Source organism: Carlito syrichta, unplaced genomic scaffold, assembly GCF_000164805.1.
Source record: "Carlito syrichta isolate Samal-C Ts95f unplaced genomic scaffold, Tarsius_syrichta-2.0.1 Scaffold143503, whole genome shotgun sequence".
NCBI lineage: Eukaryota > Metazoa > Chordata > Mammalia > Primates > Tarsiidae > Carlito > Carlito syrichta.
In genome coordinates this window covers 270,053-285,553 of record NW_007087599.1, presented here as the reverse complement: position 1 = coordinate 285,553, position 15,501 = coordinate 270,053, and the positions used below count along the sequence as shown (strand labels likewise).

The window sequence follows — 15,501 nt, the reverse complement described above, 5'->3', positions numbered from 1 at the left end:
TTTGGGAGGCTGAGGTGAGTGGATTGCCTGAGCCCGCGGGTTCGAGTCCCACCTGGGCAGGCGAGACCTCATCTCTACAATAAATCAAAAAATTAGCCGAGTGTGGTAGCACGTGCCTGTAATTCCGGCTGCTCGGAAGGCAGAGGCGGAAGGATCGCCGGAGCCCAGCAGGTCGAGGCTCCAGTCTGGGAGTGAGACTCCAACTCAAAAAACAAAACAAAACATTTATTCAACAAGAGATTGACAGGTAGGTGATATTTGTGGGGGTTTGGCCCACAAAACTGTCATTAGCTGAGAGGAAACAGATGAGAGGGACCCTTTTCTGGAGAGCAGGTTAAATTTAGGCTATTATTCAGGCTTAATCTTTCAGTGGCTAATTTATTTTTAACTCTCATTGTACAGTCCTATCTAGGAAAAGTAGAGTGGGAAAGGAAAACAAAAGGGGAAGATAGGGATAAATTTTACACTCTAAAATTGTTAGTGGTAAGACTTGGAAGGGCATGAGCTGTTTTTCTCTAATTTTGAATTTCTTTTTATTCCAAAGAGTACAGGGGCTCAGGTCCAGGTGGCAGGGGATATGCTCCCCAACTCAACTGAGCGGGCCATCACTATTGCTGGCATTCCGCAATCCATCATTGAGTGTGTCAAACAGATCTGCGTGGTCATGTTGGAGGTAAGCCCCAGGCTCATGCTGAGAATGGGGGAAGGGTGATTGTGTGGACAGAGGGACTGGTCTATATTTAGTAAGACTAGAATTAGGTGAAGCTGTTAGGCGCCTCTAATGGGGGTTGGGAAGGAGGTTCCCTGAGTTCATATTTTCCTTCCCCTAGTTTTGACTTTACTTATGGTCTGTGAGCAAAAATAGAAACTGCTATGCAACAGTGATCTTTTGGTTCACAGCAGTTCTAGCAGAGTTGGTAGAGGGAGCATTTGGACTAAGTGGACCAAAGATGCATTTGGGTTCCTGAAAATCTACGTTACCTTTTGAATTACTACTGTACTTTGGTTACATGGAGCTTTGACACATTCTTCAAATTAATTTCTCCCTTTTAAGCAAGGTATTCAAATAGAGAAAATTGCTATGATGGTGTTTCTGAATGACTTATGAAACCTTGATCATATACTATTATTCTATCAAAACAAAACAGTAGCAAAGTTGAGAGAAATTCAGTCTTTAGGTTTATGATAATGGAGGTCTCATTGTTGAGAAAGGAAAGTAAGACTTTCAAGTAGCAATTAGAAAATTTTTTATTGGGCCTTAAAACTATTAATAGATAGTATCTGTATTATCCTAGACACAGCATTTGAATACTTTTATTTCTGATTTTGGCTTTATATTTAGGCCAGAATGTCATAGTCTTAAGATTTACCAACTTAAATGTAACTGTGTACACATAGAGGTTTTCATGTTCATTACATTTATTTAGAAGTAGGAAGTAGTACTAAGATAGATTACTACAAGGGTATCTAGCTTGATGAGAATTAGTGTGAACTGTGTGGTTCTTGACCTTACTATTGATTTAAAGGCATATAGTTGCAGATAACTTGATTAGATCTAGTCAGAGATAACTTCATAGTTGAGGGGATGGAAATGCTAGTTTTTAATTTAACTGACCTGTGTGAGCTAAAGCCACACAGCTGAAGCAGCTTTGAAACCTTATCTCTTTTTGTTTTTTTCCCCTCTGACTCTCTCCCAGTCCCCCCCGAAGGGCGTGACCATCCCGTACCGGCCCAAGCCGTCCAGTTCTCCAGTCATCTTTGCAGGTGGTCAGGTAAGAACATTCTTATTGATGGGCTAGAGTGAACAAAGATTATATTTGAAATGTCAACTTTGCCAGCAGCACTCCAAGCCACTCTGCATGCTTGCTGAAACCTGTACTCTGGCCATAGTTTGACTTGCTTTTGGTTTTTTTTTTTTTTTTTTTTTTTTTTTACTGGAGAAAGCTATGAATGCCTTATTTAATTTCTAGCAGGCATTGGAAGTTTTGTAGGCACTCGGAAGAGGTAATTTATTTTGTAATTTAAGGTGGGTTGGGTTAGAAGAAAAGAGTTAAATTGCCTTGGTGTCACTACTTCTTTCCCTATCCCCACCCCCATCCATGCTTTTATATGTGTGGGGTGATCTTTAGAGGTCTGAATAAAGGCAGCAAAGAGTTGGACCTCTGAAGGAAATTCTGGATGGTGGTCTCAAAATTGGGGGGTCCTGAACTTGAGTGTCCTACAAACTTCCCCTTCCCTCCACCTCACCTCCCCTACTCCTACCCCTTCACTCCCAAACTCCAGTGTGTTGTCCCCTAGGCTTTTAACCTCGTAAACACTGGTTTGAACTCACATGGAGTCAGCGTGTAAGAATAGGAGGGGGAGATCATGTTGGGCTGTGGTGCTGTGACCTTCGGTGTTAGAGGAAGAACACCAAAGCACCCCCTTGGCCTTTCTCTGCTTCTTCCTCACCACCCTGAATTCTTGATCTTTGGCACATGGTTTATTCTGAAGTTAGATTTTTGTGACAAGAGCATTGATCAGCACCATGGCAGTCTTATACTTGGTTGGTTTGTATTTGAGGAGTAGGTAGGTCAGTTGTAAAAATACAGTTGGCCCTTTGTGTCTGTGAGTTATGGATCTGTGGATTCAACCCATGTCAGAATGAAAATATTCAAAATAGGGTGGTTGTATCTGTACTGAACGTGTACAGAATACTTTTTTCTTGGCATTATTCCATAAATAATACAGTATAACAACTGCTTACATAGTATTTACATTGTATTAGGTACTGAAAGTAACCTAGAGAGACTCAAGTATATATGAGGTTAAATGCAAGTACTACACTATTTTATAAAGGACTTGAGCATCCGTGGATTTTTGTATCTGGGAGGATCCTAGAATCAATTCCCCATGGATACTGGGGACGACTAGGGATGACTGTGTTGGGATTCAGGGTGAAATAGTGACTTTCGTTTTGGTAGTTGCTGAAGCCAGTGCATTACTCAAAACACCTTTTTCCACTTGGGGCTGGCCAGTTGCAAGCATATTCAACTAGTTCTCTTACTTGTATTTGATTTTGGAGCCATTTAGAGGGGAACTTGGAGTCCATCTCATTCACATTCTATAAGTGGCATACAACTGTACAAGTTTTTGGGGATTTTGCTTGTCATGTAGTTTTGGGTGCTTTCAGAAGAAGTTAATCATGTCACAGTTATTGAGACAGTTTAGTATCTTACTTTTAGTACTAGCATTGTACAAACTGGTTTGGTCAAAGGGCTCTCAGGATAGGCAGGCAGGGTAAGCGAAGGCCCAGAGTCAGGGTAGTCAAGAGCGGGGTTAGCCTTAGGAGTAGGAGTTTTCTCCTGAGGAACTCCAGGTTCCTGCTCCTCTGGATTCTCCCACTCCCATTTGCTGGGTGGCAGCAGTCCTCTCTACTTAAGATTCTTCCTTTACTTTCCTTTTTTCCCTCCCCATTCTTCCTGCCCCTTCATACCTCTTTGCTTCCCTTCCCATCCCTCCCTCCCCTTTATTTAGTTGACCACCCTCTAAAAGCTTCCAGCTTCTTCTGTGAGTGGCCCTGTCATGGATCATTCCCGTGGGCCTTTTTAAATGGACCAGTTCATACAGTGTCCACAGATGGACCTGTGTCTTTTGTTCCTTTGTGGCAAAGTGGGCTCTGTAGGGGTTCAACTTAATCCCACACTGACCAGGAGCTGGCGTCAGCTCTGTTGCCTTACCCCTTCATTCTTACTGAAAATAGCCCAATTGTGCAGTGTGAAATCTGCCACTAGGTAACTTTTTTTTTTTTAATTCACTGATTGCAGCTCGTTTCAAATTGTGTCGTGAGCTCCTTTTTAAAGGAAAAAGGAAAAAAAATAAACAACTTTTTTTGTGTGAATTTCATGCTGGTGACAAGGTGCCGGATTGACAGCCCTGGAGACTGAAATCCTCTATTTATCCACAGGACAGGTACAGCACAGGCAGCGACAGTGCGAGCTTTCCCCACACCACCCCGTCCATGTGCCTCAACCCTGACCTGGAGGGACCACCTCTAGAGGTGAGAGGGGATGTTCAGTCTCCAAGGCTCACTCAATCCTTCCGCCTCAGCCGAGACTGCCAACACGCGGGGGGCCAGTGGCGCTGGTGATTTTTGTGCTGTGGACACCACCTGTCCACGGGGACCTGGACTGACCCCCCACACCTCATTTCACACAGGCCGCGTAGCCCACCAGATGGTAACACCAACTTTTTTTTTTTTAATTTTTTTTGTTCAACCCTCTTCTCCCTCTCCCACTCCTCCCACCCCATTTTCACCTTCCTTCCACCCCCACCTGGGTGCACTTTTGGGGGTACTGGCCACTGTGATGTGAGAAGCTTCACATCCTGTTAACCAGCCACTCCTTCCTTCCCCACCCTTCCTGTTCCCTTTCCTTTCCTCCTTGTTCCCACCCCATTGCCCTGGAGACCCAGCTCCCTTTTTGGGAGGTTATGGTGTGGGGGGAGGAGGGCATAGTGGGAGCTGCAAGTGCCTATTATGGAGGGGAGGTGGGAGAAGGCAGGACTTAGAATACAGTGGATTTTGTATTTCTGTGGCGAGCTCCCCAGTGTTAGGGACCCAGCTAGCTTCCAGTGTACTAAGGTCTTTAGGAAGATGTAGCGCGAAGAATTGGATAGGGAAAGGGAAGTGTTTTAAAACATGCCATGTAGGTTTGTGCAGATAAAAATCTTTCATGATACTACAATTGGTAGGAGGGTTGGGGTGGTGTGGGAAGAGGACCACTATTCCTCCTAGGATATCTGGTGTACAGGGAAGAAGAGTGGGGCTCGGTCCATCGAGGCATTGCATAATCTCACTTCCCACAATCTCATTAAGAAATAGATATGCATATCTTGCCTTTGATTGCAGGGAATGTGGCTACCTTAGGATCCCCGGAATAAAGTCATATTTAGGGTTCAAAGAAGGCCAACTTGGGTCTGACTGTACTTGTGAGATTCCATCTATTGCCTCAATTCCCAGCCTCCCCGTTCTCTAGTTCAACTCTGGCTTCCTGGCTAGTTGAAATCTGTCTTTTACTCCCCACTGGGTGGCTGTCCGTGATTGGTTTTTAATAGGAACTGTTTTCCTCCTTTTGTAGGCCTATACCATTCAAGGACAGTATGCCATTCCACAGCCAGATGTAAGTTTTGTTTTCACTTCTTGTTTTGAAAAGCTCCCTCTCCCATTCAAAATAGTCTTATGCTTTTCTCCCAAGTAATGAGAAGTGAGTTGGGTCTTAAACATTTGCAATAGTAAGTTGTTTATCTCACAAAGTGAATCCCATATTTTGACCCTTAAATATAATCTTTAATCAGGCATAGTAGAGCGTTCACCTTTTGACATTTAACCCTTGGAAATTATAATTCAGCAGATCATTAGCTTTTCTCCTGTTTTTATTGATAACTCTGTTAAAGGAAAAATATTCCATGGAATACTGTAATTTGTTATCTCAAGGCACAGTTTAAATTGACATTAGACTGTGCTTCCCTAAATGGAGTGCTCCTTTTCATGGGGGGAGTGGGAGGTTGGGCTTGCCCTTGGGTAATCCTGAATCTGAGGTGACAATTTAAGAAGTATTTGGAGGGGTGGGTAAAAGGCTTGTTTACATAAGGAAGGATAGGAAACTAAACATTTGGGAATTCAACTCAGACCTTTCTTGCCACTAAAAACTTCTATTTAAAGTGCTGGTATTTGGACTTTGTTTAAGGGTTCTTTCTGCACTTTTCCTTTATCCTTACTAACCTTTTCAGGTGCTGATCATTAGACTTGGGAAGTTGAGTTTGGCTCTTGGTTAGTGATAGGCCCCAGGAAAGGAGGAAGTAGACCTGAAGAGGGATTATTCTGTAACAGCCAGGATAGTTTATATAGATGAAAATAGCTGTAGAAGTCAATGGTGGTGGTGGTGGTGGGACTAAATCCAGTCAGTTTGGTTTCTTTTTAACCTCTCTCCTCCTTGCAGTCTCCCTGCCCCCCCATCTCCTTCCCTCTCCCCAGTACTGATGAAACCCTGCATGGTGTGTTTTCCCTAGCACCACTGCACAGTTTGTTTACCTAGCCTGTCTGTGCTTGTCCCTGGGGCAACTGTTGCAATGGCTGCAGTCACCTTCATTAAATAGCCCACAAGAGGATGGTTGTTGGGCAAGTGCTGTTGCTTTTCACACACCCAAAATGCATTCATTCTCTTAGACTGACACCCTTTCTATTTCTAACCTTTACCCTTCATATTCTGCCCATCCCCAGGATGGTGATGTCAGCCCCATCCCTATCCTCTGTTGTAGTTTGAGTAGTAGAGTTACCTTTGGGGATCAGGAGCTCTGCATTTTCAAAGTTGAATGTGCTTGAGCCCTGGTTCTGTTACTCTTCTAATGCCAACCTCTCTTGTTTCTTCCTTGCAGTTGACCAAGCTGCACCAATTGGCAATGCAACAGTCTCATTTTCCTATGACGCATGGCAACACCGGATTCAGTGGTATGGATACCTCAGTGTTTATTTTTGTAAGGTGTAGTGCAAGAGAGAGGCCAGACCCAAGGTCTCAAATTGACATCTGTTTTAAAACAAACTTCATTACCCAGCATCCTGCTGGTTTAAACTTGCCTGTCTACTATGGCTAAGCCCAAGGAGGTAATGTGTTTGTTAACGTGGTTTTCATTCGGGGTTAGTTGTTCTAAAAGAAAAAAAAAGGCCCTGGAAGGTTTGGGGGTGAGGTCTGGGGATGCTTGTCAGGTAAAGGGTAGGCTGATATTTCTTTGAACCCATCCTGACTGCTGCCCCCTTGATCTGATCAGCACCCCCTTCTCTCCACCAGCTATTCACAGGCTTGGGTAGAGACCATCCATTTGTGCCAAATTGTGTAGTGTTTTTTTGTTTTTGTTTTTGTTTTGTTTCTGTTTTTGGGGCTTTTCTGTATAAGGAATAACTTGTCCGATAGGGTTAGGATGAGACCACCAAACTCATTTTCACTTGTATCTTAACAGGCATTGAATCCAGCTCTCCAGAGGTGAAAGGCTATTGGGGTAATGATTAAAAAAAAAAATCTGTAGTATTCTACTGTTATATTAATAAACTGGTGGGAGTCTTGTTTCACTGCCCATGAACCATACCAGCAACATGCACATGGCAGAGAGGAGCTGAGAGAGCAAAGGGGTGGGCCTGGTGCCCCAGAGGGTCCCTTGATGGATCTGGCCAACCCCTTTCTAAATATATTGAGACCAGCAGCCACAGCTGAGAGCAGGACTAAGCTTGAGGATTTAGCCAGCTGGCCTGGTTCATTCCAGGTGTTGTTATTTGCTAATGGGATTTTTTTTTTCCTTTTTCTTTGGAAAATAAAATAAAAACCAGAACAAATTATTGAACATAAGACAGGGAATAAATCTGGAGAAATGAACTCCCCTCACCTGACTGCCATTTCATTCTGTCTGACCTTGAAGTCTAGGTTAGGAGGATGGGGTGGAGGGTGTTAATCTGATACAGGTTTATTTAAAGCAACTCTGCATGTGTGCCAAAAGTCCATGGTACCCATTAGCAGGCATGGTATTGGCACTGGTGCTAGTGAGCATCAGGTGAGATAAAATTTGGAACACAACAGCAGAAAATCCTAAGCAGAAAAGGGATAGAAATATAGAAGGACTTGTTTAGATTTTGGTCCTGTTTGAGGATACTATACTCCCTTGCCCCTTGCTTCCATCTCCCATCCTTAATAGGCTGGGCTTTGCAGGAAATGGCATGAAATCAGCTCTTCTGAGTGTACAGAGGAATCTTTTCAGCATTATTTCTATACCCTTCTCCCCATTCTTTCCTCTTTGGAGGCTTCCAAGTTAGTGATGAATCCCAACAGCCAATGCTGGGTTTCCAGTTTATTTCCTTCTGTTAGTTTAATGTGCAAATCAGTGGGATTTTGATTGCTGTGCATTGAACTTTCTTGCTCTCTTCTGTCTTTTAGCAGGTTTGGATGCATCTGCTCAGACTACTTCTCATGAACTCACCATTCCAAATGATGTAAGTGTAGTTAGGTTGCATGGGATGAAATAGGAGAATTGGTTTTAAAGAAATAGAGGTCTTTTCAGCAGTGTCCTGCTGTTTTAATCCCTAGGGAAAGAAAAGGGGAGTTTTTAGGCTGTTGCGGTGAATCTCACTTGTAATCCCAGTACTTTGGGAGGTGCAGGGGAAAGGATTGCCTGAGTTCAGGGGTTCATTTGAGACCAGCCTGAGTAACATGATGAGACCTCATCTCTACAGAATTAAAAAGTTAGCTGGACGTGGTGGTGCAACGCCTGTGGTTCCAGCTACTTGGAAGGCTGAAGTGGAAGAATCGCCTGAGCCCAGCAAGTCTAGGCTACGGTGGCCTTGAGCCTGCCACTGCACCCGGCCTGGGTGACAGAGTGAGACTCTGACTCAAAAAAAAAGAAAAATGGGAGTTTTTAGATATGAAAATAAGTTTTTTAAAGTATATAAAATTCTGACTGCAAAATTGATAGCGAAAGTTTATAAAATTATTGGGTGAGACATCACGAGACAGTAAGAAACTTTTTGTGAAATAGAAATTCCCATTTGCCTTTGTTTCTTATAGAATCTGAAGTCTTTTTTTTTTTTTTTTTTGAGTCTCACTCGGTTACCCAGGCTGGAGTGCAGTGGCACGCTCACAGCCACCATAGCCTTGACTTGTTGGGCTCAGGTGATCCTTCCACTTCAGTCTTCCTAGTAGCTGGAACCACAAGCATGCACCACCATGCCCAGCTAATTTTTTGATTCATTGTAGAGATGAGGTCTTACCAAGTTGCCCAGGCTGGTTGAACCTGTGGGCTCTGGCAGTCTCTTGCCTTGACCTCCTGAAGTGCTGGGATGCACCTGGCTGAATCTGAAGTCATAAAACCTTTTCTATTTTTCGTAGAGGTCTCAGTGTGTTGTCAAGGCTTGACTCCTCCTCTTCTTGGCCTTCCAAAGTGCTGAGATTATAGGCATGAGCCGTTGTGCACAGCCTTACTCTTTTTTGTTTTAGAGTTGGAGTCTCATTCTATCACCTAGACTGGAGTGCAGTGGCACACTCATGGACCACCGCAGCCTCGACCTGCTGGCCCTAGGTGATCCTTCTGCCTCAGTCTTCCAAGTAGCTGGAACCATAGATGCATGCCACCACGCCTGGCTAATTTTTTGATTTACTTCAGAGACGAGGGCTCACCAAGTTCCCAGGCTAGTCTCGAACCCCTGGGCTCAGGGAGTGCTCTCGCCTTTGCCTCCCAAAGTGCTGGGATTACAGGCGTTAGCCACTGTGTCCGGCTCAACTAATTTTTTTTTTTACCAAGTCAAAAATGCCTTAAAAGTTAGAATTATTGTCAGTATAGTAAGGTGGTATCATGGCAGGATGAGTTTAAGCATCTTTGCCAGAATGTACCTTTACCTTTATGTATTCCTAGGTGTCTAACTAGGTTTACTATCATCTAGACTCTGATTTATTTTGTCTTTTGGGCTTACTACTCTGAAAATAGATATAATGAATTAATGCTTGGATCGGTGAGTTGCTAGCTCATAGTTGGCTCTCCGAGTGGTCAGATAGAAGAAAGGGTCAAGAGGTAAGATGGGATCTATAACTCAAGTATTTTGATCAGAAATACATGGGTAAAGAGTGAAGGATGAAACTGGGCACAGTGGTGCACACTTAAAATTCCAGGTGCTCTGGGGGCTAAGCCAGGAGGATGGCTTGAGTCCAGAAGTTGGAGATTAGCCTAAGCAATATAGCAAGACCCTGTCTCAATTTTTTAAAAAATGTAGGATGCAGCAATTCCATTGCCTTGTTCTGGGACCCAAGTTTTAGAAGCTAGAGGGATGGGAAGGAATTCTTTGACCTAGTCATGCAACTCTAATTAGTTTATCCTGTTTTTCTCTTTTAAGTTGATTGGCTGCATAATCGGGCGTCAAGGCGCCAAGATCAATGAGATCCGTCAGATGTCTGGGGCGCAGATCAAAATTGCGAACCCAGTGGAAGGATCTACTGATAGGCAGGTTACCATCACTGGATCTGCTGCCAGCATTAGCCTGGCTCAATATCTAATCAATGTCAGGTAAGGTTGCCCTGTGTTTTGTTTTACTAATGCCAACACAGTAATTGTGTGTGTTGGGGAAAGCTTCAGTGTATTATTAAATATGAGATTACTTGGGGGATGGGTAGAGGTGGCCTCAAAAAGTTTGCTTTTGCTAGCCTTACTCTTTCATTTTCAGTGTAGCAGAGAAAGTAAGCAGATTGCAATAATTTTGCATGGGGCAGGAATGTATTGGTTGCTTGCATTTTGACTTTTGATGGTTTGGGTAATGGAAGGGATGGCACATATCTTTACTAGTAAGACAGTCCTCTGGCTAGAGCACTCATACAAAACATGTCATTTAGACCAGTATTTCTTTCACTGTTTTGATTTGGGATCCAAAGGATAATGAAGTAATGAGACAGCAAGGCAGTTTCTTGGAGGTAGCCATTACCATTCTTAAGACAACCATTTTTCTCAAATTGCAAATGTGTTTCATTGTTCAGAGCTTGTGGGAAGGGGGAAAGCACAGATATTGGAATGTGTGTTTTCTATCTCACCTTCCCATGGTCTCATCCTTTCATGTCTTCCTAAGGTTTTATTTCCCTTATCCATAACTCACATCATGTTACTACACTAAAAATGCAGGACACTGTTCACAGCCAAATGAGCATTCTTATAGGGTGTTTACATTTCTTGCTTTCTCAGCTCATAGGCTTAAATCACAGCCTTAATTGCTTACTAACCTTTTAAAAGCAGTGTTAGCCCATTTCCCATGGGCTTTAGTGCTATACCTTTATGGAGAGTATAGTCTAGTTGTCAGTTACCTATAACGATTCTTCTTTCTCTTTATCATAAAAGTTTTACATGAGTTCCTGAATCTAGTACAGGAGAAAGGACTTCGTTAAGTTTGAAGTCTGTATTGTCGTGCATATAGTGACCATGTATGCCATGGACTTTTAGCTCCTGGTTAAGAAGATATCAATTCCCTGGTTCTGACTCTTGCCTTGCCTTTAGTCTTTTTCATGCCTGAGGGTACTAAGTCTTTTTGAAAAAAGGCTTATTTCTGCATCTTTTTTCTTGTTTGTCTCCCAAGCACATCAAGTCCTTAATGTTCAGAATGAATTAGCAGTAGTAAGCTTTTGTACAGAGCCTGTATGCAAATAATTATTTTCTTGTTTCTAATTGGGATTTTTCGAGGGGGAGTTTTAAGTGGCAAAAATCATGTTCTTGGAAGCTGAAGATTTTCTTCTGCTTTGGGTAGGCTTGACTTGAATATAGTTTAAGTTGTAACTGTTGAAATGTGACCTGCTTGCCTGGCCCCTGTGCTAGGTCAGTGGCTGCATTGTACAGAAGCAGAACGTCTTTGCTTAGAGTTCTCTTTTCAGGATCATTCTTAATGAATGACTATTCAGGACCATCCTAGTTGATGAAACTCTCCAAGCCATGGATTTGGGTCAAAACTTTTTAAAGTTTCATTTAACACCAAATCAAGGACTACATATGCACAAAGCTTATTCTTCACTTTCTCATCTTGGTACAGTCTTAATGAAGAAATCTAACTTAAAAAATGGTTAATACTAGGCAAATACTTTTATTAATAGATTCTGAGCATTTCTGCTGTCTCTTGAGTTTTCATAATTGCTGTCTGGGTGCTTTCTATAGTTTGTTAGCTTCTGTATCCCCTTTCTTTATGGATTACAGTTGTCTCTGGACATAGGTAAACAAAATGGTGTCTTAAAAGAAGCCTTTCTGTCCTTGAGGACTTGGCTTTGTGGGGATGATTGTCCAGACAAACTATAGCAAATATCTGTAGTTCTGGCTTAGACATGTACAGCCATTTGGGAGATGTGGATTCTTACTGTTACTTGGAGCTTATTTTAGGAGGAGAAGCAATGTTTTTGCTTTATATGTGTGAGTTTTTAGATAGTACTTGAGTTTTTCTCTTCTACTTCTAAAAGATCCACACTTGGAATTATGATTAGTCAAAAACAAAGAACCTTTTATACCACCTCCCACTAGAAAATATTCCCTGGTTCTTATCTATGCTTCTGTTCTTAGCATTTTTCTTTGAAAATGCTACATTCTTTAAAATTTGAAATTAGTAAGTGACCTACTTTGGACTCTTGTCTCTTTCCATCCTTACTAGTTTATTTGCTGTGGAGTTATAAGCACATTTTAATTTTGACTACTTAGGGAAAACAATTTTAAAGAAGTCTGCTGGTAAACAAAGCTTTACAAGTAGTTGCTGAATAACTGATTATCCACTGGAATGGGAAATTGACATTTGATTGGAGGAAACATTTCTTGTTTGGAGATTGATGAGTACATTTGGGTTGGGGTCATTGTGTCAGATACATAGAAGTATGTGCTTTGTGTGATTTATTTTCTCACTCTGCCAGCCTTTTCTTTACCTTAGCAGTTTTAAATAACATTGCAGAAAGAAGGTGGCAAAGTATATGTATTTAGAGGGTGGGACACAGGCTAAAAGAGAGACAGCTTGCAACAAGTTGATGTTAGGTCTTTCTAATTGGCAACCAGAGGCACTTACTGATATAACTGAAGCGGTTTTTGTCCTGTACTTTTTCCCTTTTGTGGTCTTCCCTTCCACCCACCCTTTTTTTTTGTTCCTTTTTTCCTCTGTTACAGTTTAGAAAACGCTAAACCCTCCTCCCAGGCAGCCTCCGTCACGATCCCTGATCACCTCAGCATCAACCTCTCTCAACCCTCCACCCCTTCTTCTTCTTCTTCCTCCTCCACCACCACCCCCTCGCTCGCCACAGCGGGGACCTCCGACGCACCCTCCAGCCTCCCCAACCCTCTTCCGACCGCCCCTTGTGTCTCCAGTCTGCTTGGCATGAAACCCATCCCTCTCCTGGCTCTAAATGTTGTGTCTGCTGCTAAGGGTACCGGGGCTTCAGCTACCACCACCACCACCTCTGCCGTGCCATGTGTAACTAACAAACTGAAAGGCGAGAAACAGAGATTCTCTCCCTACTGATTGCATATATCTTGGGGCACCTCAAGTATTTCTTGGTTCATTTTGTTTTTCTTTGTTAACATTGGTGAGAACCAAATTATTGTGAGCTTGTGACAGTTTCCTTTTTACTACTTTGGGGGGATAACTGGGTGGGGGTGGGGGCAATGTTTAGGTTTAGGCCTTTTCAGCTGAGTGCCTGTTTCAGAGTCTGACTTGTTGAATTCTTTATCTAGAGCCACAGTTCTTGCTCTTCTTTCTCTTTGTTACCTTTTCTTTGTAGCTTTATTCTGCCTTGCGATAAAACATTGTGTTAGGCTCTGTGTTAATGAATAAAAGCTTCTTCGTTATCCTTTTTTATTAAAAAAAAAGTTATTTAATGGTTAAGCTATCAGCAGGCCTTCTTGGCCGGATTTGTGTTTCTGGCTGTAATAAAGTTGCCACCGTAAGAACCTTAGTTCACCGTGTGCTGTGAAGGGTAAAGGGGTGGGAGCTTGTGACTTGTGGCTGTTCAACTAGGAAGTCTATACAACTGACTTGGTACTTTTGTATCCCTGGTTAATTTATAATTCTTAGTCAATATTCCCACAAAAAGATATGGGCCTGTGACAGTTCAGATCCTGAGGGTTCTATGATTGACAAGAATCTGCTTTTCAGATCCCTTACCTTGCCCACATTTGCAGGGTGTCCATCCCAGGATACTGTTTGCTCTGGTGAACGGTTACTTTGAGAATCTCTTCCAAGGCATATATATATGTAACCCAGAATTGTAGGGGGAGGGGGTGGCAAAGTGTGATAAGTTTAAAATTAGGCAGCTTTTGTCTGCAGTCCTCTGAACTAGCTTCACTCCTCTTACTGTGACATTAGGTAGATTCTGAATAAGCAACCAGTGACATTGCCCAGAACTTGACAGGATGCTGTCCAGTCATTCAGCCAATTTTTTGGTATTCCCTACCCTACCCTTCTCACCTCCAACAGTATGTAGTAGGAAAATACATGCTTAGGTTTAGAAGAAACCTTTAACTACTCTTAACTCATTGATCCCCTTATTTAACAGATTAAAAAATCCTGGGCCCCCCAGCATAATGTAAACATTGGGAGGCCAACGTGGGAGGATCACTTGAGGCCAGGAATTCGAGACCAATTTGGGCAACAAACTGAGACCCTGTATCAGCCCTCCATCCCCAAATAAAAAAAATTAGCTATGTGTGTGCCTGTTGTCCCAGCCACTTAGGCTGAGGCAGGAGAATTGCTTGAGCCTAGGAATCTGAGGCTGCGGGTGAGCCATGATAGTGCCACTGTACGTCAGCCTTGGGGACTGAGTTAAACTGTCTTAAAAAAGAAAACACTGCCAGGTGGATTGGCTTAAGCCTGTAATCCCAGCACTTCAGGAGGCTGAGGCAAGAGGACTGCCTGAGCCTCAGGGGATTGAGACCAGCCTAGGCAACTTGATGAGACTTAGTCTCTAAAATAAATAAAAATCAGCTGACATGGTAACGTTTGCCTGTAGTTCTAGCTACTTTGAAGACTGAGGCAGAAGGATCGCCTGAGTCCAGCAGGTTGAGGCTGTGGTGGCCATGAGTGTGCCACTGTACTCCAGCCTGGGTGACAGTGAGACTCCAACTGAAAAAAAAAAAAAAGGAAAATACCAGGTGCAGTAGCTCACACATGTATTCCCAGCACTTTGGGAGAATGGCTTGGGCCTAGGAGTTCAAGACTAGCCAGGGCAACATAATGAGCCCCTCCCATGTGTAATTAACAAATAAAAATACTGATCCTAGGAGAATTTACATTCATAGGTCATGTGAGTGACTAGCCAGTCATTGAGTAACCAACAACTTGTATTTTACTCAGCCATACTGAACTCCCTGAAGACTTATTCATTTTATCATTCCAAGATAGGCACATCTCTCATAAGTGTAGAAGTGCTCTAAGAACAGTGGTAGAAGAACTCTGGTATTCCTCCATTCTGCCAGAGCACAACATTGCTACAGTGCTGAAAGTAAAATGCTCTACCTAGGGCATCACAGAAATCAGTGGAGATATTTTCCCTGATGTTCTTTAACCACATACCCTTTGGTTGACATTTTTTTTTAAATCATAAATTTAATCAGTATATTGTCATTCTCTGATGTTATTGTGGCACCTCCATCCCAGGTGGGGTGTATGAATTAATGTTACATGCCCCAGGCCTGCATGAAAGACTGGTACAAGCCGGGCTCGGTGGCTCAGCCTGTAATCCCACGCTTTGGGAGGCTGAGGTGAGTGGATTGCCTGAGCCCATGGATTCGAGACCTGCCTGGGCAACTTTGGGAGACCTCATCTCTACAATAAATCGAAAAATCAGCCAGGCATGGTAGCGCGTGCCTGTAGTTCCAGCTACTCGGAAGGCTGAAGCGGAAGGATCGCCGGAGCCCAGCTGGTCGAGGCTGCGGTGGCCGGGAGCAACCACTGCACTCTAGTCTGGGCGACAGAGTGAGACTCCAACTCCT

The 15,501-nt window shown here is 43.1% G+C and overlaps 1 protein-coding gene across 3 annotated transcripts in view; it reads left to right on the top strand.

The window, feature by feature from the left end:
- The window catches only part of PCBP2 (poly(rC) binding protein 2), a 29,576-nt gene that overhangs the window by 10,067 nt on the left and 4,008 nt on the right, over positions 1-15,501 (top strand). The window contains exons 7-14 of one of the 3 annotated variants that reach the window (XM_008050278.2): positions 545-673; positions 1,698-1,772; positions 3,947-4,039; positions 5,118-5,159; positions 6,415-6,487; positions 6,994-7,032; positions 7,962-8,014; positions 9,905-10,074. In XM_008050278.2, the coding sequence (XP_008048469.1) occupies positions 545-673; positions 1,698-1,772; positions 3,947-4,039; positions 5,118-5,159; positions 6,415-6,487; positions 6,994-7,032; positions 7,962-8,014; positions 9,905-10,074 (674 nt within the window). Of the gene's footprint in view, positions 1-544; positions 674-1,697; positions 1,773-3,946; positions 4,040-5,117; positions 5,160-6,414; positions 6,488-6,993; positions 7,033-7,958; positions 8,015-9,904; positions 10,075-15,501 lie in introns of all 3 variants that reach the window. The other 2 variants (XM_008050277.2, XM_008050281.2) reach the window with 2 other exon arrangements.